This window comes from Podarcis vaucheri (genome assembly GCF_965113315.1).
Source record: "Podarcis vaucheri genome assembly, chromosome: 7".
Classification (NCBI taxonomy): Eukaryota; Metazoa; Chordata; class Lepidosauria; order Squamata; family Lacertidae; genus Podarcis; species Podarcis vaucheri.
The window spans coordinates 34292477-34320200 of record NC_138765.1 but is presented as its reverse complement, the minus strand read 5'-3'; the positions used below and the strand labels follow the sequence as shown (position 1 = coordinate 34320200).

Sequence of the window (27724 nt, the reverse complement as noted above, 5' to 3'; positions counted from 1 at the left end):
AGCAAGGAAAAGCATGGTTAGTCTCAACATTATGCACATGTCTGCTGAAGCTTTGGTGGGTCTGAATATACTGATGAGGCATGGAATTTCTCTGCATTTGAAAACCGATGCCTTGCTATCTGATTTCCCCCATGCTGACCTCACTAATTTCCCCCATTTCTAAAACACAGACACTCTTTTTGCCCCATAGGGACACCCCTCCCTCCTTGAGAGCTTCTTTTTTGTTTGTGGTAAGCACAATCTTCTCCAGGGTTTGCTGCCAGCCTTTTGGAGTTCTCCCGAAGGGAAGATTAAGTTTTGTTGTTGATGAGGCTGCAGTGCCCTAATGAAACCCAAGCACTTGCTTTGCAGAGATCAGCTTCTGCTTTGCAAGTAAGAGCAAAGTATGACTAAGAAGCCATCAAGTAAGGACCCAGCAACTGATCTCTCTGGGTGAGGGGACGCTGCTTGATCCCTCCAACAGCTTTCCCCAGGGCAGGTGAAGGGTATTGAGGTTAGGCATGGATGACCCTGCCAATTTTTGTTTGTCTCAGTTTCTCATTTTTCTAACCAATTCTCCACATTTCCCCATCAGCTTACATATTTTTAAGTCCTCGTGGAAATTCACCAGCATTTTAATGCAATTTTCTCCACATATTCACATTTTGTATGGAATTTTGCCCAATATAGACACTTCCTCAAAACTTTTTTTGAACATGTTACTTGGCATTGCAAAATTCAGAGAAGTGTGAATTTCAAAGGCTGGCTGTGTTTGGTTTGTGAATTGTTTCGTATAGTGTGAATTAAGTAGGTTTTCCTTTAAATTGAAACTGCATTGATTTTCTCCCCTCATTCCTCATAAGAGGGCTGTTGGAGATCACTGCCCAAGCAGAGGGGTTGTTAGTTAGGGTTAATCTGTTTCTGGTTGTGTTAATTTCACCTGTGTTTATTCATAACTGCATTCCATACTTGTTTCTGCATTAATTTCTCTCTCTGTGTGTATGTGTGTGTGTGTGTGTATACACACACACACACACATAATATCCACCTGGAAATTGTATTTAAATGCCTATTTTGTTACAAAATAGATATTTAAATATAAACACATACTTTGGGATAAAGCATAAATGAGACAGAATGGATTTATAAATTGACACATGTAAAATTGACACAGTACACATTTCATCTCAATGTGTGCATTTCTAAACATATATACATTTTCATAAAAATGAATGTTGACTGTTTAAAAATTTGAGGACTATATTGCAAATTTCGGAGAAGTGCAAAATCCAAAAGATAATTGCATTTCTATCTGTTTTTAGTCTGGGACTTGTGAATTAGATCAGTTCTCTTAAAAATATTGAATATATATATATATATATATATATATATATATATATATATATTGTTGATACTACTGTATTATAGCTGCCATCCCAGGAATCTAGCTGCTAAGCAGAGGTCACTTCCAAGCTGGTGAACAGGTGGACTGGACCAGTGAGTGGTTAAAGAGCTCAGTCTGTAACCAGCAGAGGTGGTTTTAAGGCAGCGTGACCCAAGCAGAGAGGGTGCCCTGTAAGCATGTGGCTGGTTATGGGAAGGAGCCATGAGGGCTCTGACAGCGGCTGTCTTTAGCCTATGCGCCGCCGGGGTGCAAAGATCCCCCCAGTGCTCCCAAATTTAGTTTAGCCACCCCAAATTAACTTTTATTGAGCTTTCCTTGGGAGGGGTAAAGCCAAAGTTTTTGACCTTTTTTAAGGGGGGGCAATATTTGAATCTACGGAGTAACAGAGCGAAGGAGGAGGGGCGGGGACTTTCGCTCCATTGCTTTTCACTGCCTCCGATTGAGAGGGACTGGTATACAGTAGTTATACATTTGGCGCTCCCCAGAATTTGGCACCCGGGTGCACTGCACCCCTTGCACCTCCGGGTAAAGATGTGCCTGGTCCTAGAGTCCTCCCACCTCCTTCCCAAAGCCTTTGGGGGGGGGAACACACCAAGGAGGCAACCCACCCTCCCCACAATAGCCCAACGAGGGCTGAGTATGCTGAGGCCTGTGAACATCATCAGACACAGGACGTTGAGTGTGGGTTGGAAAAGAAAAAGGGGAAATAGAGATGGAAGAGAGGAGAGTTAGTGCTTGAGAACCTAACTAACAGTTTATAGTATTCTGGGGTAAAGGAATTGTGGATTTGAACAGCAGCCCTTCTATTGGGCCCTAGCAGTTAGGGGATGAGGCTATATGGCAACATTTCATTATAGTCCCACTGGTAAACAGGCATTATGAAAAAGCCCGAAGTCTTCAGTACACTCTTCACTCTCCCTGCTGAAAATGTCTACCCCCTCAGGACATTGGGGAATGCAAAGTGATACAATAGTCACATGTTTGAGCGGAGTACCTTGCAAACAAATAACCAGGCATGTGACACACCTGCCAGGCACAAAGGCAACTCAAGGGCTTCAAAGCAGCTCCCCTGCGACTCAACAAGCACCACATTCTCCCTCGGTTCCACTGAGATATGTTTGTGCAGCTCCTTGGGTCTGATTACATATTGATCCTGGTGGCAGCTTCCATTAAGCCCAGTTCTCCCGGTGCTTGGCCTTGCTTCATAGCCCTGATGATGGAAAATGCAAAGGCTTCCCACAAAGCATCCTGGGAACTGAAGTTTGGCAAAAGCGCCGAGAATTCATCACTGGAGGCCTTTTAGAACTGCATTTCCCAAGGTTCCTGGGAAAAGGGAATGACTGGGAATCTACTTTAAGATGTGTAGCTCATGCTCTCAGTAGTACATTGATGAGTCATGCCAGTTCCTGCCTAGGCTCTTGTTCTCACACCCTTTTTTCTCTCATCTCAGTTGAAAATTAGCATATAACACACCTTTGCCACTGAAACACAGCTCAATGGGATAATTCTGTATTTTCGCTTAGGGCATATAAGCCTTCAAGGGCCTGGCCGGGGGGGGGGTAGGAGAGAGAGAGAGAGAGAGAGAGCACGAGCAGGGACCACACTTTTTTGTTGTTGCTTAAATTACTCTGTAAAGGACTATATACACAATGCTGGCAATAGTCAATAACTGTCCTAGTTTTAATAAAAATACCCCAAGGAAGCCCATTTTTCCATTGGTCAAGACACCTCTGTCAAATCTTACTTTTTGAGACCCTTTTCTTATCCTTACTTGAACAACCCTTTAAATGCAAACTGAATCAAATCCTCCCCATCCCTACCTCTGATTTGTGGTGCGCCTTGGGCCTAGAGGGAGAAAGCAAGTGAGTGGATGGCAGAAGTTGTGGGAGGAGGGGAGCACAGTGGTGCCATCAGGGCCCTGCGGGCAAAAGCTTGTTTCTTACTTGTGAGTAATTAATCCTTCAGTGTGGCAACACCTACCCTTTGGAACTCTCTGCCCCTTGATATTAGGCAGATGCCTTGGCTATATTGTTTTCAGCACCTGCTAAAAACGGTTTTGTTTCAGCAAGCCTACCCAGGCATGTAATTTCAACATGCCGTTTTAACATGTAATTTTATTATGTATAATGGATTGCTGATTTCATTTGATTCCACTATTCAAATACAATCTTAGCAGCGTGGGTTATAGTCACTGGGAAGCAGTAATGATATTGCCCTGATGACGTATGAATAGGCCCTCGGTGGAATGATTTAATGTGACAATTGTAGTGGATCTGCCTCTAACTGGTCCTCTTTTCTTTTCCCTCCTGCTCCCTTGAAAAATTGGGATTTGCATCCTGTGCCTTAAAAGTCTTCATCATTTGCATGCTTCCCTGTGATTGGGCAGCACAAACTGCAAAGTCCTAGAGGATGCCCAGTGAGAGAACCGCATGTAAATTGCAGCATTGGTTCTTGTTACTATGTCAGAAGTGTGATGCTCTGGCAGATCAGCTTATGGGCATCAGACGTGCATCTCAGTGGCTTCAGATTAAGGGGGCTGTGATTGCTGAGCTGCTCCCACAGAGAGCAAGATATATAGAGAGCAGGGATGAGGACCCGTCTTCAGCCAGAGGGGTGTATCCCTTTTGGGCCCCCACACAGAAGCAAAAGTGATTAGAGCAATGGATATGGATTTAACCTTTGTACAGTACGGTAGTTTCTACACCCAACTCACACACCCCTCTCTGTCCTCCGTGCAGGAAAGCAAGAGGTGTTATCAGAGTTGAAGGACAAATCCCAGCCAGGCAAAAACATGCAAGGAGGGTACAAAGCAAGGCCAGTGGGTGTTGTGACATTGGGGGTGTCTTGGGGGACTGCATTTGGCCTCTGGGCCTGAGTTTCTCAACCCCAATACAGAAGGATGAAAACAAGAGTCTGGTTACACACTAATCTTGATAGCAATTTTTTTTTTTTTAAAAAAAAGAAATGTCCCCATGGAAATTCATCAGCGTATAATGTGAATTTCTCCTAAACGTACACATTTTTGTGTGCAATTTTGCCTAATTATACATATCTTTGCAAAACATACTTTCCCTAATAGCCCCCCTTATGCTCACTAATTGTGCTTATGCATACTTTACCTTAGTATATGCATTTTTGTACACACTATTCAGATGGAGAAATGCACTGCAAAATTTGGAGAACTGCAAATTTCAAAGGATAGCTGTGTTTCAGTTCACCCTTTTTTTTTTGCAACCTGTGAATTGGAAAGGTTCATCTTTAAATGCGAGCTGAACTGAATTTCTCCTCCCTCCCTCTATTCTGGCTCAGAGCCATGTATCAGGCTGCCATTGAATTACCTTGAATGGTACCTTTTGCCCTCTTCAGTAATGACCTTTAGAAGCGCAAAGTCTCTCTTAGACAGTGGCATTTCACATAGTGAACACTTGTCACACCCCTGTTCTCCTTCCAGGAAGCACTGCCTGAACACCCCAACCCTCACATGTTGCTATAGGCTTTATTCTGCCTGCTGATAATTTACTCTGCAATAGCGAGTCCTGACCTGGCTACTGAAGTACAAAGTATGTCTGTCTGGAAAAGCAGTTGACTGGGATAGAAGGAAAAAAGATTACATTGCTCTGCCCAAACAACAGTGTTTGGGAAATGACTTTAGCTCAGTGGTAGAGCATTAGCTTTCCAGGTTCAATTCCTGGTATTTCTAGATATTTGGAACCCCTGTTTGAAACTCTGGAGAGTCATTGCTGGTCAGTGTAGACAGTACTGAGTTAGATGGACTAAGTTAGATGCATTTCTTTACACATTACAATGGTACCTCGGGTTACATATGCTTCAGGTTACAGATGCTTCAAGTTACAGACTCTGCTAACCCAGAAATAGTACCTCTGGTTAAGAACTTTGCTTCTGGATGAGAACAGAAATCGTGCTCCAGCGGCGCAGCGGCAGCAGGAGGCCCCATTAGCTAAAGTGGTACTTCAGGTTAAGAACAGTTTCAGGTTCTTAAACAGAAATCTTCAGGAGATTTCTGTCCATCCACTTTCCTTTTTATGTCTTACATTCTCTACCACTCATCAAGTAATGCTCCATTTCCTACCCAACAGCCTCTGTATCAGTAAATGAAAGCCACTGCTTCAACAGAATGACCAGCTTGCAGTACAAAAAACACCACTGCCTTTTGCAGAACAAGGTCTGTGTGTGCCAGGCAGGCCTGAAAAGTTGCAGCTTGCAAAAGTGAAGTTTTCTGCCCACCCCCACCCAGCACATTCCAAAATGCAGTGGTACCTCGGGTTACATACGCTTCAGGTTACATACGCTTCAGGTTACAGACTCCGCTTACCCATAAATATTACCTCGGGTTAAGAACTTTGCTTCAGGATGAGAACAGAAATTGTGCTCCGGCGGCATGGCAGCAGCAGGAGGCCCCATTAGCTAAAGTGGTACTTCAGGTTAAGAACAGTTTCAGGTTAAGAACAGACCTCCAGAACAAATTAAGTACTTAACCCGAGGTACCACTGTACTTGGCTGGAAAACGGTATTGCTAAACTTGATGTGTGCATTTCAAATGATGGCTGCATTTTTTCCCTTATTGTTTCAGAAAGTGTGAATTGGGCATTTAATTTCTCCTCCATCCCTTCTGAGATGACAAAACCTTGTCCAAAACCTACACGGATTAGGATACTGAGAAATCATTTACAAACCTCTCCTCAGATGCAGCGGGTTCGTGTGTGCATTCACACATACTTGCCTTCTATGAAGGGGCCAATTCCAGCTTAGATGCTACTGTTGAGGTCTGCTATACGTATGATGTTTCTCTTCTCTGGCCTTCCCCATTTTTGGTGACCTCCCCTGTGTGATGGGTGGTGGATAGACTTCAGCCCTCTTCACTGACCTGTGCTCTGCAAAGATTGCTCTCAGCCTCTTCTTTTATCCTGAATTGGATTAGGAAAGTTAATCAGCCATTTGATGGAGGTCTCAACCCTTCCTGCACTTCAGGATTAAGAACCTACTGCCAGAGCTGTTAGCCACTTCTCTAACATGATAATTGTTTCTTGGCTGCTAATATATCCTGCCCCCCCCCCCCGCTTCCTTGCAGTGAGAATAGCTCTGTCTTAGGGGAAAGAAAGGCTCCGGAAGATACTGGTATTGCCTGTTGGTACGACTGTGCTCTCTTGATGTCTAAGCCACAGGAAACCTTTCCTTCACAAGAAGAAAGATAAGAAAGCTCTGATTCACACATGTATGCATGTCCTTTGGTGACTGCAATTGCACAGAATACCACAGAAGCTTTCTGACATCAACTTAAATACACTGCTTTTCAATAGAGTTTGTAAAGGCCAGGGCTACACCAAGTGGCCGAGTGGTGTGGTGCGATCCTGCAGTGGCAGAATGGACTGTGCCACTTCAGACTTCAGGTAGGGGGCAGGTACCATTGTTAATGGTCTCTTATGTGTTAAAAACCAACCAACCCCAAACATCATTCAATTGACAAGGAAATAGGGAAGCTTCTAATCCAGTGTGGTGTTGCATTACTATTCTACTTGCACGGAGTCCCCACCACCACCTATAGGCTGACGGGGATAGTCCAGTCTAGAACCTCAGAACTATGCCACTATGTTCAAGATTTTGGGCTCAGTCAGCAGCATGAGTTGATGTAATGCTGAGGCAATAGAATAAGAAACCTTATTCTCTGAACTGCATGTGGAAAGAAGATTACCATTTTTGAATACTCCCCATGTTCCCAGTTAATTGAAATAAACAACATTGAGGAAAGCAATTCTAGCCTAACCCTGTCCCTCCTGTACCTGCTTTGTTTGCAAGGAGGGGTTTTTCTCCTTGATGTAGGAAAGCAGTAAAAAAATATGATTGGCCCACCAGGAGTGATGCAGCTCATTTTACCACCATATTGCTTGTTTGTTTGTTTGAAACATGCCTATATTGTCCTTCAATTAAACAGATCTAGAGTAGTTTTCAATAGCTCATAAAACACAATGCATTTGCAACAATAAGTAAAACACTTTATTGCAGCAATAAAAAAGCAATTGCAACAGAAACATTCTAGGCAGTCTTCAGGGACAGCCCTATGCACAATGCACTGCGGTAGTCTAACCTGGAAGTTACCCAAATGTGGGCGACTGCAGCTGAGCTATCTCCATCCACGAGGGGTTGCAGCTGGCAGAGCAGCCTTAGCTGGTGGAAGGTGCTCCATGACACTGAGGCCCTGTGGGTCATTAATCACAGAGCTGGACTAATGAGCATCCCCAGGCTGTAAATATGACGCTTTAGTGCAAGTGTGATGATTTCCAGAACAGGCTGAGTAACACTCCCCTGGACAAATGAACTGTTCAACACCAGTATTTCTGTCTTGTCAGTACTGAACTTCAGTTTATTCATCCTAATCCACTTCACCACTGCCTCTAGGCAATGATTCAGCACATGGACTACTGAATTTGTAGGCCCACTCTTAGGGGTCATTTGTAAGTGTGTGGTAATCAAAGGTAAAGAAATCAACAGATGTGCAACCCAATCCAAACTTGATAGTTTTCTTTTTTTACCCTTTCTTTATGAGGGCAAGAGATGCACTTGTGACCAACTCTGGCTTTGTCCAGTGGAAGACTGAATCTGGAACATGGGGTGTAGAAGGAGGAGACACAGAAACTTGATAAGCTTTAAAGATGAACCAAGTGTAGAACGCCATAGCTTACAGAATTTTTGCGCTTCATGGTTGACTCTTAGCCTCATCTGCCTAACCCAGGGCCTGGATGTAGTTTTCCAGGCCTCTCTGGCTTGCATCCATCTCTAGCCCTCTTCTGCAGCTTCATAAGGTACTGTTGCCTGGCTGGAATGTGTTCTTGAGTTCTGATAATGCCCCTTGCTTGTCAGGATGGAAAGATTGCTCTGCCCACTTTTGTATCTGGCCCCTCCCACCCCAGAAGGTTGCCCATGAGGGGCCATTGGGCTGAAAAAGGTACCCCATCTCTGGGCTAGAAGCTATATACTGTATGAGCTCTTCTGGGTCAAGAAGTCAGTCCTAAGGAATGGGTGTTCTCTTGGTAAGCCCTGGACATCTAAGCCAGGATTTCCGTATAGCAACTGCTGCCATTACTATTTCACCTCCTTTTCTGGGTCCTCATTCTACAGTTAAATGGGAATTTCAGTTCATTGACAAGCCTGTTAAGTTGCTAAGAGAAAGCATCTATTCCATCCTCCGTGAAACTTGGGACAAAGATATGTGAGGCTACATTTTCCTTGGTTCCTGAGGAATGCTGTTGGAGTAAATTTATTGTTCAGCAGTGGGCAATGAAACAATTCCAGGTGACTTCACTGGAGCCAGAGTTTTCACCTTAGTCTTCAAACATCTTAATTCTGGAGCTGCCTTTGTCTCCTGCACCATGACCAGCATAGACAAACAAACATTTGGATGCATGGGCTGTTTTATACTCAGCCTAAGAATCAAGTGCTCTGCAAAACAGAGCAACAACAACAAAAACAGTGCTTTTTAGAACTGAAACAATAGTACGCAGATATTCAAATTCGCTCCAGAATTTCATTTGACAAATTTTACCTACAAAATTTTGAACCTGAAACTCACATTTAAACATTGTGTGAAATTTTAAATGAGTCCAATTTTCAGTTAGATTTGTTGGCATCTCTCGATTAGTTTGATTTGGGCAGGTGTCAAACCTCATAAACTGTCACCTCTCAAATCCTAAATCCGATTAGACATAGGCCCAGTACACACAAGCATAAATGTCACTTGGTATCTAATCACTCAACAAATCCCTTATGACTCTCGGCTCAATGTCACAAACAAACAATATTCCCAGCATCCAAATTTTACCCAAGATTCTACAGTTTCAATTCACCTGATCTTGTTTGTGGATCAGCACTGAGGCAGTGCTGTCATTACCAAAGCACAGGAGCAACCTTATGTGCATTGATTAACATATCATTTAAAAAGGAATACTGATGTAATGAGACCATCACATCTGGATTCCTTTCCTGTTGTGATTTAATCAACGTACTTATACGTAATTACAGCATCAGAAACAAACCCATCAAGATCCCTATGTTGCCTGGCGTTTTGATCAATGCACATTTGCTCTCCTCCACCTGGCGGTCTGTCAGTAAGAAAGAAAAATACATTATGCAAACCTGCAGCAAACTGTGCACCTACCAATCCTGAAATTAATTTTAGAAATCATTCTACTCAAACCAGAAACCCACAGAATGAAAACAAGATGGAATGGGGTGCACACCCACTCGTCCCTGGCAATTTGCGTTTGAGGTGCTGTGAGGTGATGCTGAAGCTCTGTCTGTGGCATGTGATCTGCAATGTTCAATTCATGCATGATACAATCACTGATGTCGCCGCCATCAGAAGATGGAACGTGTTCATTTGCAGCAACTCACAGTGGCAGGCAAATTCCAAAGAAGAGGAGCCCGTTTGGAAGGATTTTAGGGAAACTGTGAGGGTAATGGGGATGCATGTGCTGTGTGCGTCACCACTTGTCAGTGATCTGATTAGCATTGTGGAATAATGATCCAGTGATTTGTACTGCTGTGGTTGAAATCCAGAACACTTGGAAGATATGGATAAATATCCTGTGTATTCTGCTGAACTTTGAACCTTGTCCATTGAAACTTGAACCGTTAGCACTGTACTGTCTGCTTTCCTGCACTGGTTCAGACCCAGCGCCATATCAGTGGTACAGGGATGGGGGTGAATGCTGCATGTGGGCTCAGCAGATTCTTGCCCCGCTCTACATTTCCTCTGTGGCTAATCCCTCCCTCTCACTGTATACTATCCCCCACCCATGACAATAGAGTTAATGGGGTGGGGAGGAGGAGACACAATATTTCTCTCCCCCGTTTCATTTCTGGAGAGGAAAGAAATCCAGAGGCTGCTTCCCACATGCTCAGACTTTTCTTTCTTTCTTTCTTTCTTTCTTTCTTTCTTTCTTTCTTTCTTTCCTTTTTTCTCCCTCTCCCCCCCTCCAACTTTTGGCTGTGAGGAGAATTGGGTCAGCAAGGTAACCATGGTAATGCTTAAGCAAAGAGAGTCTACAATCCAGCCCCCCTCCCCACCACCTCCCTCTCCCTCTCCCCTTCTCTCTCTCTCTCCCTCCAGAAACCCTTACATTACAGATTAACTAGATTGTCAGCTCCAGCAATGAGATTTGGGGCCTGAATCCCTTCCATTTGGGGGCCACGATTATTCCGATCTATTTCTGGAGGGGAGGTGGAGGGCGGGTTGTTGAGCTGCTTCCGTGACTCCATTTACACTTGGATGCAATATAGGACCCGTCCATCTCTAGGTAAGGAGCATCCTTCTTCCCATCAGCATTGATGTTTATTTTCATTGATGTTGGGCAAATGGGGGAGGGGGAGGGGGTGTAGCATTACTTTTGCAATAACCTTTGGCAGTGTCAATTCTGGGTTGGCAAAGGTGTATTTTTTTAAACAAATACAGTGAGGAATTTGTCCGCCCCCCTCTGCCAAATGACTGGGTCTATGCATTGTATTTTCCTTGGCACAAAGGAAGATTTCTGTTTGCATTTTGCATGCATGGCTCTTTCAAAGAACAACCAAGCTGGCACCATGAGGCAAGGATACTAAAAGATGCATTCTTTTCATGTCCTGCCACCTCTTTGCTTCCTAAGGGTCCTGGCAGGGATGACAGGTCATCAGGAATGTGAAATGGATGCATGATTTAAAAGAAATCTCAGAACAGTGTCTAGAGGCACAAATCTCACACATTGAGTTCAGTGGCCTTTACTCCCAGGTAAGTGGATGTATAATTACAACCTGGTTGAGCATCTGTAATCCTGTTAGCTCTCTCTCTCTCTCTCTCTCTCTCTCTCTCTCTCTCCCCCCCCCCCCCGTTCACTTGAAATAAGTTTTTCATGATTTCAGGAACCTGGTATCTTTGAGAATGTTTTCATTTGTTAAAAAGTCAGAAGATGAGGGACAGAATGCTTCTGCAAGAGAAAGACAGCAAGAGTTGGGAACTGATTGAGCTTCTCTTGCAAACCTTCCCCTCTTCTTGCTGTTTATTTGGAGAGAAATGATGAGGAAACGAACAGCGGTTTGGTTTTGGGATGCTGAAGTGAATGATGGTATTAGCTGTTGTGGGTCTTACAGCAGCCACCCTGTGGCTAAATTAGCAGTGCAACTCTCAGGGTTTCTTTTTCGGAACTACCTTAAAGGCATAAACAGCCTGGGAGAGCCAAGGAAAAGGTAAACCGAACGGACAGGCTAAGAAAAATAGATGCCTCCTCTTGTGTTCCAAAATAAGCAAAGAAGCACCCACCGTTTCAGTTTTTTGCCTCACCTTCTCTTTCACATGTTGCATTGCCAGCGATCTTACTGGCATCACTGTGGCATATAATGATCCAATTTCTGCACCCACCCTAGTCTGGTCAATCTCAGCAGCAGCAAATAAAGAGCAGGGCGGAAGAGGCAACTGACATGGTCCTTTCTACCTTCTTTTAGAGAAGGCTGCTTTGATTATTGTTGTTGTTAATCATAAATGAAACATAAATTTGCTTCATTTATGAATCACTCCCAATGAAGCATATCAAATCAATTTCACAATACAATAAAAACATACAGGACAATTTCAAATCCAATGCAGATATCGATTGGGATAAAAATCTCCATTTGGAAGTCTTATTGAAAGAGGAAAGCAAGCCCTTTTACTAACACAAATGTTCCCTCATTTAGCTATCTATGGATACAAGAGGTTTGAAGGATTATTGCGCCCCACATCTTTCTGCCAGTCGTGCCTTGCCCTGTCCTGAAGCACAATTTCACTTAACATTGTGGAGTGTTGTCATTATGATAGCAAAAAGAACTGTGGTAATTAGTTGTTCCAACATGTGCTTGGTGTGGGAGAGTGGGATTTAAGCAGACCAACAGTGCAATCTATTGGATTCCTATCTAGAAGCAAGCCCCATTGAGTTTCATGGCGCTTACCCCCAGGTAAGCGAATATAGGGTTGCAGTCTAGTGGCCAAACTATACATGACCCTAAACCAGGAGTGGCATTCCAAATGTTGTTGGTCTTTAACCAAACTGTATGGGGCTTGTGGGTTTTCTATTTCTATTCAACATCTGGAGGGTCACAGGTTACCCACCTAGACACATCACTTGCAGTTGGTGCTGCATCCATGTCCCCACTGTTGCCCTGAGGGGGGCTTAGATGGAGATGACTCACCAGCAGCCACCAGCACCTCTTCGATGCCACCCAAACCTGAGGTCATTGCTCTCTAATCATCCTCAGACTCATCTGATAAGCCTTCTGTAATTTCTCCTGCTCCATGGTCCTGCAGGAGCATGCAACTGCAGAAACAGCTGTGGACTTCGCTTGCCAACTTTAAGCCTTCAGATGACTTTGGTCCTTTGCTGAGACAACATTTTCATTAGCTCAGCCAACAGGGCCTAGCACTCCTTTAACAGAGGTTGGATGGCTATCTGCCATGCATGCTTTAGTTGGGATTCCTGCATTGCAGGGGTTGGACTAGATGGCTGGTTAGAAAGAGTTGTGCATCTCTACCAGGTTGCTTAAGAGAAGGTTGAAAAGGATTTAACTTGTTAAGAACTGAGGTTGCAACCTTCAACCAGTCATTTGTTAGATTAGTCAACTAAAAAGCTGACCGCAATGAACAAAGCAGCAGGTTTTTTTTAAAAAAAGTGGTTAGCTGTCTTAAAACCAGAATGGGCAAAACCTGTAGGTGGCAGACAACTTTTTAAAGTGGATGTTTCCCCTTCTCTTTCACTCATGAAAGATGCCTGTAAGTTGGGTGCTGCTGTGATATGTAGAGACAACACTTAAACACAAATAAAAATGTCTTATTTACTCATAGAGGTATTGTTTCATTCATTTGCTAATAGAATAGAAATAGAAATTCCGTATCAGGTAAGAGTTCTTTTAATTGGCTGATGGACCTATTAAGAACTTGAATAGGGTGTGTTAGGATAGCTTCAGTGCTGGTTTTGTATGGCATCATAATGAATTTTCAAAGGGTCTACCTCAGAAACCTCAGCAGCCTCCTTTGTAATTCTAAGGAGAGTTAAGTACCTTTCACTCTATATCTGGGTCTCAGTGTTGCTATAGGTGCATTCAGATGAATCACTAGTGATCCCATTTGGATCAAATTGGGCTCTTAGCACTCCCTTATGCACTCTTCTGGCTGGGATATGGCTCTCCCATCTTATTCATACTCTGGCTCTGACTCCTCTGTAGCTTCTTTAGCTCCACAGTCATGTAGGAACACATAAGTTTGGAATCCACTATGGGCCCTTTAAGGATTGCAGGCAGCTTTCCTGGGAGAGGCGGGCAGAGTCACTGGAAAAAGAGATCCCGACAGCTTTTTAAAGCCTTCACATAATTTTGGTCCTTTGCTGATAAACCATCTTTCTATAGCCCAGCTAGGAGAGGGTACATAGAACTATCCATGGTCCTGATTGTTGCTCCCTAGAACCTGCTATGACAAAGGCAGTAGTCAACTGACCATCCTTGACCTTGCTTTTTATACCTGGACTTGTTTCCACATAGCTGTGATCTCAAGGAGCTGGTGTTGTCCCATGCCAGTGGCCTTATAGGGAGGAACTCTAAGGTGCTCTGAAATGTCATTTATTCAGCCCAATTTGTATCAGCATGTATTCTTTGTCAGGGGTGCTAGCCAAACAAAACAGTACACTGCATTTCCATGGAGCAGAACACTTCAGGCAGCAGATGAAGGAATTCACAGGGCATTCAAAACTCTCCCTGTTTTGAATAGCAAATAGGCACTGTTTTTAGGGAGAGAGCAAAACTAGAGCTTTTCTTCCCAGTGTGCTACTTTGCTGCTCACAGAGAATCTTCACATGAAAGAGCATTCTAAAAAACAATATCTCTTTCCTGCTATCAGAAGAGTGGGGACCATCTCCTTTTGATGTTTTTGTTGAAAAGGTCCAAGCAAAATGGTAAGAGACAATATTTTCAGGGCCACCAGTATAGGGACATGAGATCTTTGCAATGCAAGTAGGAAAGGTTTTGCATCAGCTCACGAAGTGAGGAGAGATGATGGAAACTCACAAAATGGATTTGCTGCCAATGTGATAAAGTGAAGGCAAAGTTTTTCAAATTGAGCTGATATTAACTGGGGACAGGGGGCAGGGGACAGGCAAATCTGAGGTGCTCTGCAGGAGGCTGCAGTAGAAAGCAATTGCCAGCAGCTGAAAAGCCACTTGTATATATGAGTACCAATGCTTAAAATGTGCTGGGATTATTTTAGCAAATTTAACTGTCATTCTTTCTCTGCAGGGAATTCTGGGCACAGTAGTTCTGTGTGTAGGGCCAAGGAATCTGTGGTAGAGAATTATCAGCATCCTCATCAAATTCCAGTTCCCAAGATTCTTTGGGAGAAGCCACTGAAGTAGCATGAAGCCAACTTTTCCCTCATTGTATGGCTGAATACCTAAGTTTACTAACATTTTAAAGGTAACAGCAGCCAATCGCTATAGGAGAAGAGCTTTAGCTCAGTGCTAAAGCAACTGCTTTGCACTGGAGTGATTTTTGACATGGGACAGATAGGACAAATAAGCAAACACTGGCAATTTCTGCTCCTGTTTCAATTTTTGTCAGAATTCTCTGACGACCCTAGTGAAGTGCACCTAAAATGTAATGTGTGAAGTGACCCTGAGAACTTCAATTATATACCATTGAAAGCAGGATGTTACAAAAAGTGTGTGTGTGCAGTTAAGGATCTCATTATTTTGACTATTACATTACTCTTTAATTTTCACCACTGTGCTAAGTATTGCTTTGCCATTTATGGCTGGCTTGAAGGAAAGGTCCCCTGCCTCGTTCATTTTCAGAGAATAGAAAAGCGACCCGCTAACCCATTTTGTTACTAGGAGCTGGTTAACGCTCTTGAGCAACAGCCAAATCTTTTATTGAAAGGCTGGCAAGAGAGGTCTATTTATCTAAATTTCCTGGGGAACAGCTGATTTGCAGGACTAATTGAGGGCTGGGGTGGCATTGGCAATGATTTAAACTTGCCGCACAATGCCTGTCGAAAACAGAGTCCTGCTCCTTGACAATAGAGATCATTGGCCAACAGCCTACAGCCAGCACTGTCTTTGTTCTGGGCCACAAAGAAAATCTCAATTTCACATCCAAATTCTGAACTGAGAAAAGCCTGATTCTGCAACCTGAATAGATTCTGCAAATCAAATGAAGGGAGTCCCCTGGAGATTGAATACACTGCCCTATTAATATTCTGTTCATTCCACCTTGGGGCTTCTTAGATATTGTGGCTGTTCAAGGTTAATTTGCATTGCCAGAGGCTTAAAATAAGAAGAATGGAGAGAGAATTCAGTTTCCTATCCAATATCATTGTCCTTCCCTTTGACTCCCCATCCTGCCCCCACTATATGATTGGAACAAAGTCAAGGGGAACCATCCACAAGGGAGTTCTCTTGCAGAAACTTCATTGAACTGGATGGGGAAAGCACATGGACACCATGCTCTTGAACTTCTGCCATTCATGTGCAGGAGCTTTTCCCAGTGAATGGTGCTTTTATTCAGCACCTCTGTTTCTAAATGCGTGAGTAGCCTGGTGTCTCCTGCACACACTGGGAAAACCAAAAACCAAACGTTCAAAGAGCAGTGCAGGGCTGTTTGCAAAAAGGCCTTCAAACAGCTCTGGATTGTGCTTTGAAGTCATGTTAGGGCTTCAAAGCACAGCATCATCTGATGCAAGATGATTGGCAGGTGAGTGGCTCTGCCTGACAAATTTGACCAGGGGTGGGGAGATAATGATCTGGTCTGGCCAGAAAAGCCTCCCCACCCCTGTGGTATAGAGTAAACTGATAAGTCATGGCTGGGACTCCAAATTTGACCCAAAAGGCCATTTTGCCCACCCAATATTCACCTGACATCAGGTGCAGGACAGGTAAAGCTGTGGCTGCAAAGGAACAATGGGAGCCTTAAAGTGAGCTCTCCCAGTTCTTTTGCAAGCACAGTTTGGTTCAAAATGTTTAAAATTGGCACAAAATGCAAGCTGTGCTGCTTACAGCAGAGGTTAGATCCGCCCAACATCATATGATGCCAGATGATTGACAGGGGATCTGGCCCTCTGGCCAAAAGTGCTTCCCCGCTATGATAAGTAATCTGTAATTCTTTCAGGCAAACAGCAATGTTGGCAAGCACTCTTTCTGGAATCAGATCAGATGAAGGGACAGGGCTCCTATGCAGATAGAAGCAGGCTTAAGGTTCAGTCACTCTAATTCACTTCTGTGATTGGTAGACTGTCAGGGAAAGGGGGGCAGCTACCCCCCTCCACTCCACAAACCTGAGTTGCAAGGGGCATATTCCTGCCAACGTTTTCTCTATGCTTCTCAGCAAATGGCTGCCATTCACTTTTATAGTGAATGGTAGAGATCTGTTTTACATGAAGGTCCCAGGTTTCATCCCTGGCATCTCCAGATAGGACAGGGGAAAATATTTCAGTACTGAGCATGTTAGATCAATGGCCTGACTCAATATATAAGCCAGTTTCCAATGTTCCAGTGGCAGAGCAAACCCATTGCATGCAGAAAGTCTCAGGTTTAGTCCCTGGCATCTCCAGGTAGGTCTGTCTGAAACCCTGGAGAGATGTTGCCATTCAACGTAGCTAATTCTGAACAAGATAGACCAATGATCAGATTCAGAGTAAGGTTTCCTGTGTCACCACTAGATTTCTCCGTTAGGTTGATGAAAAACAGTCTATTCTCTATAACCTCAAGGTGCTCTGTACTCAGGTCTAGGTTAGTAATCCCTTTGCCCAGTATTGCCACCTGGAAAGGAGACCTGGGACAGATGCCTCCCTTCTCCAGCCATCCATAATCAGGGCCAGCCCTACCATTCAGCAAAGTGAGGTGGCTACCTCAGGCGGCTGATTTTTAGTATCATGAAAGAACAGCAGATTGTTTGTTCTATCATGGTTCACTTTTTGCTGCTTGTGGTATTTTGTGCCCCAGGTGCCCAAATAATTTGGCAGGCTTTGGGTACAATGCACCTTTACTGGAGGGGGACACCATTTGCAGCTCCACCTCAGGCAGCAAAATGTCTTGGGCCAGCCCTGTAAATAACAGGGATGCTTACCCAGCTTCTTGCCAGTGATTGTCTCAGCACTCTGGTTCTTTCCTTCTTACTGTCTCCGAGGCTGAGTTGAGACTCGTGTGTGGCTGTATCATGCCTATTCTGGGTAAAGGGCCATGGCTCAGTGGCAGAGCATCTGCCTTGCCAGGAAATGACCCTAGGTTCAATCCCCTGTTGTGATAGACCACTATCTGAAAGAGAGAGAGCTCCTGCCAGTCAGTGTAGAAAATATTGGGCTAGAGGAACCAGTGGGCTAGACAGAATTCAATTCATCTGGGATGTTTTCCCACACAAATTCCACTGAAACAAATGGAGGATGCAGAAGGCCACAGTAATGTTATTGTACGACACCCAACTATTTCAGTGAGGTTTGTGCTGTGGAACTTCTTCGTGGATTGTGCCTCACATTCATCAGCGTCTGCAAGTAGGTGGCCTGTGAACTTTCTGACTCCAAGCATCAAAACATTTCAAGTTGGACCAGCAGTAACAAGCTATTTCCCCTCTTCCTTGCTCCTTAGTGCTGTTTAGCATCCAAAATTACGTTTGCGACCAGAAAGGAGGAGAAATTTATTTATTTATACCCTGCCCTTCCTCAGAAAGAGCCTAGGGCAGCTAACAACCTTTATCAATACATCTGGGGTTCCCAAAATGGTGCCTTTACCATCTGCCAAGACTGCATTTCTCTTTAAAAAGAAAAAGAAAAAGCTTTCATTGGCAGGGGTTGTTTGGTTGGGTGCCTGTTGTTGTTTTTTGTCTGTGCATTATTTGTTCAGGGATCCACGTTTTGTCTCTTCTTTGGGGTGGGTGTCTGAACATCACCGTTTATTCTTCTTCTGTGGAATGAGTACATTGATGTGCCTATGACAGAGCCTTAGCTTTCCAAATGTGCCCTCAGGACCCAGAAAGATTGAGGACCCCTCCAATAAATCAACATCGCCAAAATCACAATGCCAAAATCACAAGGATGCCACAAAAGTTGCTATAATGTGGAATAAAATGCCAGGAATTTGTTGTCTCCCAGTTAGCTCCAAACAGCTAAAAGTGCAGCACAAAACCTTTCCCACACCAAAGCAGTCCAATTCTACCCAGGCACAGCTGGTAACTTGGCAGGCCAGTGAGAAATGTCATCTCTAGAGATCTAGAGAGTTTGCTCATATTTAATCTTTATTTTTTTTCCTCCCCTTCCTCCCCACTTTTTTCTTTCTTACCGCTTTCCTGGAAGTGTTTTCCAAGGCGCAGCCGCCTTCCCCTCTTATTACAAAGTGGCAGGGAATGAATAATTTAGCTTCCTCTAGATGATGGATGCATCCCATCACATGGGAAGGCTGAATTATTCATGGCAGGGAAAAGCAAGAGTGAGCAAGTTAGGCATCTGGGCATTTTAGAGGAGCGTTGGAAGCTGCCTTACAGCGAATCAGGCCGTCGGTTCATCTAGTTCAGTACTGACTACACTGACTGGCAGAGGCTCTCCAGGATTCCAGGCAGGGAATTTTTTCCCATTCCCTACTTTGAGATTCTGCTAGGGATTGAACCAAAGGGTATCTGCGCACAAAGTGGATGCTCCACCATCGGGTTGCATCCTGGCCCACTACGGTCCCTATGGCAAGGCTGAGCCACTTTGGCACAGAATGGGCAAAAGGAGACATTTGCTGGGAATGTGACTAAAACCTAGGCTATCCCAACAGCAGAAGCTGCCAAAGAAATTAAGTGGGGCTGCAGGTGGGGAACCTCTTATCTAGGAGCTGAGAGTGGTGGCCATACCTCATACTGGCCTTGCCGCACACCCTCCTTGAAGTGTGATAATCCTTTTTTACTTGCCTGGAAAGAGTGTGTGTTTGTGTGTGTAGATCTCTGCCTTGTGACATCAGCAAGCTCTAGTTTCTGAGTCTCAAAGGACACATATCAGAAAATGTCTGGGAAATAACTGGAATTGAGTGTTTTGACCATATTATGCCTGTGAAATGTCAGTTCATTTCTGGGCACGGTTTAAAGTGTTGGTTTTGGCTTTTAAAGCTGTTAATGACTTGGGAACAGATTAACTGAAAGAGCCTCCTTTTCTTGTAAGTACTTAGCCAGCTCTTAAGATCTTCAGAAACCCTAGTCTGAGGGCCCTCACCAAACAAAATGAAGTAGGCCACCACTAAGGAAAGGGACTTTTCATTCAGTAGAGGCACCCCAGTTCTAGAATAGCCTTCCCATAGCTGTTTGCGCCTTTATGAGGAGAGAACCTTCCTATTTTCTCAGTTCTTTAACTTCTGTTTCACAGCCTGGGCATCTCAGTTTTAAACTGTTTTAATTTTTCAGATCAAGCCATTCTAGTTTTTATTGTTCTGTGCTGCATGCTAATACTGTATTATTTAAACATGTGTTATTACAACATTATTAATATTGTATTAAAAGCTATAGTTCAGTGACAGGGCATAGTTCAGTCCTAGCTGCAATCTCTGGCCTCTCCAGATATGGTTGGGAGAGACTCCTTTCTGAAATCCTGATTTGCTGCCAGTCAATGTAGATAATACTGAGGTAGATGGGCCCAGTGGTTTGGCTTGGTATAAGGCAGCTTATATTCCTATTTTAAGGGTGCAATCCTATAGCTTGTGAAAGGGGAGAGGGATACAACAGCACTTTAACCACTCATTTGACACCCTCTTAGACAAGCACCCCCAAACTTGGCCCTCCAGATGTTTTGGGACTACAATTCCCATTATCCCTGACCACTGGTCCTGTTAGCTAGGGATGATGGGAGTTGTAGTCCCCAAACATCTGGAGGGCTGAGTTTGGGGATGCCTGCTCTTAGAGATGCAAAAGGGGTGGATAGAGTAGCATTCTGTGTTCTTTCAGATATTTCTAGGCTTAGATTTAAAACAACAACATTGAAAACATTTTCCCTCCTGAAAGGGAAGCAATAGGTTTAGAGACACTCTCAAGTCTGACCAAATTTCCCTTTGTTTGGGGACCTAACAGGGAACTGGAAGAGCTTAGGATAATTCAGATCTCACCTGCTTTCCCATAAACTCCACTGTCAGTTTGGCCACAGCAGCAGAGGAGCCCATGTCATTGGAGAAGGCAGTCAGGGACAGGAAGGCAGATCATGGGCCTACTGTATTCTATCAGTTTGGCGCTCATACCCCTAATGGATCAAATATTTAATTCACTGATGGTGATTCCTGCAGAGACAACCTAAGGAGGAGATCCTGTATAATCTGTGCATATAGGGAGGAAACTGTATCTCAGTGGCTGGAGAACTCACTTTGCATGCAAAATGTTAAGGGTTCATTTTTTCGGCTAAAAGTTTCATGGGTGAGAGTCAAAGAAAGGTCTTTCCCAGCTCTAAGACTTGGAAGCAACCTCCCCCAACCTAGACAGTTTGGACTATAACTCCTATCAGCCCCAACCAACATGGCCATTGATATCCTTCTAGCTGGCTGTGCCAGCCCACTTGCAGGCTCTGCCATTAGCTAACAATAAAGAAAAGAAATACGGTGATAACCATAATAAACCTTTTATACCCTAAGCTGTCAGTCTTTGTTTAATTATGATGGTAAATGAAAGAACATATCAGAAGACAATGCCAAAGGACCTGCTTACGTTGTATGAAAATCACAGTTGAGCTCTGGTAAATAGATCTCCTGGACATTAAGGACAACAAAAACAATTCAAGAGCTTCCCAGAAACTTGTTTTCTGGGTGTTACAATGTTGGCTTCTAAAATAAGACTGAGAGTTACACCATCCAGTAGGACTTTTCAAATGTAGATATAGCCATTGGGTATTCATTGATCAGGTATCAATATGGCTATAGGAAATGTTTGGAGGATTTGACTAGATTTTCAGTAAGAAAATGATACATATTTTATTAAGCACAATGTTTCTATGTACTCAAAAGTGCCCCATGGAGTCCAGTGGGTCTTTCTCCTAATTACGCTGTGGCTGAGGCTCCAAAAAGCGCCTTTTGCTATCCTCCTCTTCAGTGCGAGAAATAAGAACATCCTGCATGATTTATGTTGCTGCATTTTTTTAAAAAAAAATTGTTAAAGACAATTATGGTCTGAGATGCAAACATCTCTGTTTTCTAAAGACCCCATCTGTGTGTACTGCTTGGTACTGTCATAATTCAGGGACAAATGCCATTGACTGGGCACAGCTAAATCTAATCCATGCCACGCGAGAGAGCTAAAACAGCTCTAATGTTCAAGCTGGCGGTCAGCTCTGGCGGGGTGGGGCAGACAGCAACACTCAGCAAAGCCTTAGGGCCGTGGTAACTGGTGTCCGTCGAGACTGGCAGGGTGGAAAGCACGGAGGCAAATAGTAGATGGAGACAGGACCTATGAGAGGCAGAGCCAATTAATGCTGGTTTTGTTTCCCCCTCTTCTTGGTGAAACGCTCTGTCACAAGAGACTAGGTCCCTTCGGGACCTGACATCTTTCCTCAGGGCCTGCAAGACAGAGCTGTTCCGCCTGGCCATTGGTTTGGACTCAGACTGACCCTTATGTTTTTCCCTCCCCTTACTGTTTTGATCTATGGGCTACTTTTAAAATAAGGCTGCATTTTAAATTGCATTTTAACCTGTATTTTAACCCCTCCTTTTATGTTTTTATTGTAATTTGACTGGTGTTAGCCACCCTGAGCCTGGCTCTGGCTGGGGTGGGTGGGGTATAAATATTTTTAATACTAATAATACTAATAACAAGAATAATTCCCTGCTGAGTTCTGTCAGAGAAAACCTGAGACTAAGGACTTATCCACACTTCCTCTTATCCCTCTGCTCTCTACCCCACCCCACCCTGGGAGAAGCCATTCTTTTGTGCTCAATTGGAACAAACAGAAAATTGAGTTTTCTCTGGATTGATGTTTGCTCTTAGTGCTAAGGAGTGGGTTTTCTCAGGGAAAGGAGCAAGGCAAGGAGGAAACTGCTTGGACCCATGCCTAGAAAGTGTGGGTCAAGTGGAAAACGGTTTGGATCCATGCTTTCTGGACACAGGACAAGCGAAAGTGTGGACGAACTCTAACGAGGAGGAAGCTGACAGCTGGGATGACCATCACTTGGTTTTAGTTTTTTAAGAAAAAGGTGAGTAAGGGGGGTGAGGACCTGTCCCCCCCCCCAATAATACTAGAACCTGGGACCTTTGGTCTTATCCCAGCCTTTAAAATACGTAATTATAATGTTCAAAGTGGAAAAAAAACCATTGAGACATTGACAGTCTCTTTCCTCGGGCTCATGTCTCCTTTGTCTTCTGTTGCAGCTTCACCCTGCTGGCAAGGAGCCACTGAGATCACCTCAGGTGACCATGCTTAACGGGGAGACAAGTTCCTCCTCAGCCAGGAATGTGGTCCGGAGCTCCAGCATCAGTGGAGAGATGTACAACATTGAGAAGAGTAATGCAGGCAACCCGGATTCAGCTAGCCTCTCATCCAATAAGAAGCGGCGATCCAGCCTGGGGGCCAAGATGGTGGCTATCGTGGGGCTGTCCCAATGGAGCAAGAGTACGATGCAGCTCAACCATCCTGGTAGGGAGGCTGTCAAGGATTTTTGTGTGCTGCGAGATACCAGGGGAGGGAGACTGGAATCAGCCTGAGAGTTAAGCAGCTTCTATGTATGGAGGGCTGACTAGGGAAGCCTTGGAAGACTCCTCTTAAGTGAAAACAGTGCTTTTGATCATGCTCAGGGACATCATTTCCTGCCAGAAAGCAGAAATTTTATTCATTTCAGGAAGCAGAAGGAACTCCAAGTCCCATGCTACGCGATAATAAATGACACTTGTAGATATGCTCAAGGACAGCCTTCCCCTTACCTGATATCCTCAGGAACTAGCCAAGGCTGATAGTAATTGTAGTCCAAAACATCTGGAAGGCACCAAGTTGAGGAAGGCTGCTCAGCCAAGCCGCTGAGTGACTATAGTTACCGTTTGTTAAAGAGGCCGATATGCATGTCAAATTGACAAGCATCTCTGCCTAGAGAAGGAGTTACTCTTTCCTGATTTTAAAAAAGTAACCACAACAAATGTTCTCGAGAGACAGTTAGGTGCTTGGCAATTCCCTGAGTGGTGAGAAATGCCAAGAGATTTGGAGGCTTAAGTTGTTGCTGTTGCAGTATCTAATTTATTTACATATATACCAGCAGCAGGGAGGCAAACCTGCCCCCTCCGAGGTTGCAAGTTCCATCTAACTTCCTCCCCCACCAGTGGTAGAGCATCTGTTTTGCATGCAGAAGGACCTGAGTTCAATCCCTGTCACCCCACAGGTAGAGCTAGTAAATAGTCCTGTCAGTATAAATAATACAGAGCTAGATAGACCAATGGCCTGACTTGGTATAAGGCCCCTTCCTACATTCATATGATGCTCCTTGCTTCTTCTTCTTCTGCAGAGTCAATTAACTCCCCTCTCTCGCTTACATGCACATTTTGCCCTTTCTTTTGCCTGTGGAATAGTTTCTCCTTGCAGAATTTCATGCCACTGCTCTCCCCAGCAGATAGCTTATGCTTTTTTTTGCTTCGGCTCGGCTGCGGGCATCAGGGTCAGCTGCTGCTATCTGGCACCATGCTTGCTAAGCTGCTGCCTTGTCCTCAGGAGTTAGGAAGGGTTAGCACATAATGGACAGCTCACGCTGGCTCAGCCACCTGCCCCTTTTCGTCCCATCTCTCGCCAGAACAGTGATCAAATTATAATCATTTAATAAGGGGAAATCCCATTCCCGTCTGTCCTCTTTCTCTTCTGCCCTCTCTCTTTTTCTTGTAACCTCTAACATCGGATGGAAGAAATCCCCTCCAGTCATTGTATATAAATCACACAAAAGGGTTCACAGTAGGATACCGAACAAGCCAAGTGGCTGAGCGACATCCCTTAGGTTTCGCAGCATGCCTCCCAAAGGACTTTGGAGAAAGGCCCTGCCACACTCTCACAGCCAAAGAAAGTTTCACTCTCTTTTGCATGCAATCAGTGTGTTTATTCCTCTGTTTGAGGGACAGGGAGTCTCTTTCATTGTAAGGGCCACACTCGCTTCTGGAAACCAGTGGTGGATGGGGCCAGAGCCATAAAGGAGAACAGCAATTCATGTAAACTAGCAAGAGGCTAACTTCTACACACACTCCCGCACTCATCTCTGCCCTCCATCCTAGGACTGGATATTTGTGTGGAGGGACTGTGGGTTCAATTCAGCTCTAGCCAAAACAAATTACTGGGCTCAGAATTCATTATTTCTGACGTCTGTCTATCTTCTGCACCAGGCTCTGGTCTTTGGATCTCAGGGTTCTAGTGAAAAACAAGCCTGAAGTCTTTCCTCTCATTTCATAAAGCAGTATCTATCAGCAGTTAAACACTTTAAAGCAGCCTTCCTCTAGCTGGTGCTCTCTGGATGTTTTGTACAACAGCTCCCATCAGCTCCAGCTACTATGGCCTTTTTCACTCTGGCAAGAATCCTGGAAATTGGGACCTGCTCCTCTTCTTACCATTTGAGTTGAGGACCACCTGAATGGCTTAATTAAAAGGGGGAAGGGGTGCCTCCTCCATCACCTGTACAGAGGAATAAAGGAGAAGGGGCTAGGAGTCTGGTGCCCTTGTCAGTTAATCAAAATCATGTGGTGGGGATGGGCCTGCATTCCATGTCAAAGGTTGCCAGTTCAGTCCCAGGAAACCTGAAGAGCCATTGCTAATCAGTGTAATGCTAGCCTGGAAGGAACAATGATCTGAGTTGGTATATGGCAGGCTTCCTATGTTCCCATGAGTGGCAAAGGTAACAAGTGATATACCTGTGCAAATTTAAACAGATACTAGAACTTGTTTTGGTTGGACCAAAGACTGAGGAGATATAACAAAGGTGTCACGGAATGGGTGGGCTTTGAGGGGGATTTGAAGGAAGAGCCTGTGTGGTATAGTGGGAAAACTTGGATTGGAAAGCCTTGTGTTCAAATTCCTGCTGTTCAAATTGAAGCTCACTGAATGATCTTGGACTCTGTATCTCAGCCTATTCTACCTTAAAGAGTTGTTGCTCCAAGAATAAAAAGGGGGCACTGAACTCCTTAGAGAAGGGGTGTTGTAAAAACACATGCAACATAATTGAGCAGGAGATCAAAGCAGAGGAGAATATGTCTCCGTAGAGATGCATATTTTGCAAATAAACAAAAAGACTTTCATGCATTCAGCAATTGAATCATAGAATCATAGAGTTGGAATAGACCACAAGGGCCATCGAGTCCAACCCCCTGCCAAGCAGGAAACACCATCAGAGCACTCCTGACATATGGTTGTCAAGCCTCTGCTTAAAGACCTCCAAATTAGGAGACTCCACCACACTCCTTGGCAGCAAATTCCACTGTCAAACAGCTCTTACTGTCAGGAAGTTCTTCCTAATGTTTAGGTGGAATCTTCTTTCTTGTAGTTTGGATCCATTGCTCTGTGTCCGCTTCTCTGGAGCAGCAGAAAACAACCTTTCTCCCTCCTCTATATGACATCCTTTTATATATTTGAACATGGCTATCATATCACCCCTTAACCTCCTCTTCTCCAGGCTAAACATGCCCAGCTCCCTTAGCCATTCCTCATAAGGCATCGTTTCCAGGCCTTTGACCATTTTGGTTGCCCTCCTCTGGACACGTTCCAGTTTGTCAGTGTCCTTCTTGAACTGTGGTGCCCAGAACTGGACACAGTACTCCAGGTGAGGTCTGACCAGAGCAGAATACAGTGGCACTATTACTTCCCTTGATCTAGGTGCTATACTCCTATTGATGCAGCCCAGAATTGCATTGGCTTTTTTAGCTGCCGCGTCACACTGTTGGCTCATGTCAAGTTTGTGGTCAGCCAAGACTCCTAGATCCTTTTCACATGTACTGCTCTCAAGCCAGGTGTCCCCCATCTTGTATTTGTGCCTCTCATTTTTTTTGCCCAAGTGCAATACTTTACATTTCTCCCTGTTAAAGTTCATCTTGTTTCTTTTGGCCCAGTTCTCATTTTTGTTATGCAATTGCATTTTGAAACTTTAGGCTTTGAATACCTACAAGGCATGGGACAATGGGCAGTATCTTCTGTGACCTGCCCTTCTGCATTTGGCATCATGAATTTTCAAAAGAGACCATCAAGTGGAACTGCTGAAGGGGTGTGGAAAATGCTCTTTCAGAAGAAAAGGGACTTGTCAACTATTACAGCTTCAGGAAATTTTTATTTGCCTAAAATAGATATTTGGGGGAAAGCCTGAAAAATAATAATATGAAGAGCCCATTATAATCTTGGCAGTTTTTCAACGTCGTCCCTTTGCATTATTATAGTTCTGGTATTTGCTGGCATTTCATGGTTCAGCTGTGATTTGAAAAGAAGGAGTTTATTTGGAGCTTTTTAAGACTTGCACATCTGAGATGTTTCCAAAGGGTTGTAATTATCCGTAGAAAGGCTAAGAAAAGAAAGAGCAAAAATAAATAAGTTAAAATGGTGAAGAACATAGCTCAGTAATGTGGAACCCCAAAGCAACATTCTCAAATTCTACTGAACATGAAAAAATACTGCCAGTTTATCTGGAGAAAAGGTGATGCATAGGAATTTTAGATATGAACAAAAAATTCCAGTGCTCATTGCCCACATGGAACAAGGAGCAGAGACACCAACCCAGGTTCACCTTTGGTGGAGTGAATCAAACTGGTGCCATCCAGTTGTTTTAGCCATGCTGGCTGAGGCTGATGGGAGATGGGGTCCAGGACAACTGGAGGGGACCAAGCTGGGAAAAGGCCTCTTTTCCACAAATTATTATTGTGCAGCAGGGGAAATTATTTATCAAACCATTTATATCAGGCATGGGGCACCTAAGGCCCTCCAGATGTTTTTTGCCTACAACTTCCATCATTCCTGACCATTGGTTATGGTGGTTGGGGCTGATGGGAGTTGGAGTCCACATGTTGCCCATGTCTGGTTTATATATTGTCTTTTAGCCTCAAAAGAACCTCCCAGACCAGTTTACAGCTTTAAAATCACAGTGAAATTAAACCAGAGCACATTAAACATGCCAATAAAAAGCAAATTTAAAAAAACAACAAGTATGTGTTAAAATAAGTCAGAAGCTTGGTGGAAAAAAGTTCATCTTTCCACCTAAAAATCATTTTTTAAAGTGCCATTCTAATGTCCCTTGCATGTGTGTGGGGAAGGGGTGGCAGTTCTACAGAGAATGTAGAACCACTAAAACTTGCTTCATGAACAACCAAGTATCTCTTGGTGGTAAAACACAGAACACAGCCTCCAAA

General features: G+C 44.1%; 1 protein-coding gene across 4 annotated transcripts in view; it reads left to right on the top strand.

Annotated features, from left to right (window-relative positions):
* The window catches only part of RIMS3 (regulating synaptic membrane exocytosis 3), a 62858-nt gene that overhangs the window by 9965 nt on the left and 25169 nt on the right, over positions 1–27724 (top strand). Inside the window, exons 1-2 of one of the 4 annotated variants that reach the window (XM_082229156.1) lie at positions 10445–10695; positions 22748–23012. In XM_082229156.1, the coding sequence (XP_082085282.1) occupies positions 22793–23012 (220 nt within the window). In that variant the 5' untranslated portion in view covers positions 10445–10695; positions 22748–22792. Of the gene's footprint in view, positions 1–10444; positions 10696–10973; positions 11163–22747; positions 23013–27724 lie in introns of those variants that run through there. The other 3 variants (XM_082229157.1, XM_082229154.1, XM_082229155.1) reach the window with 3 other exon arrangements.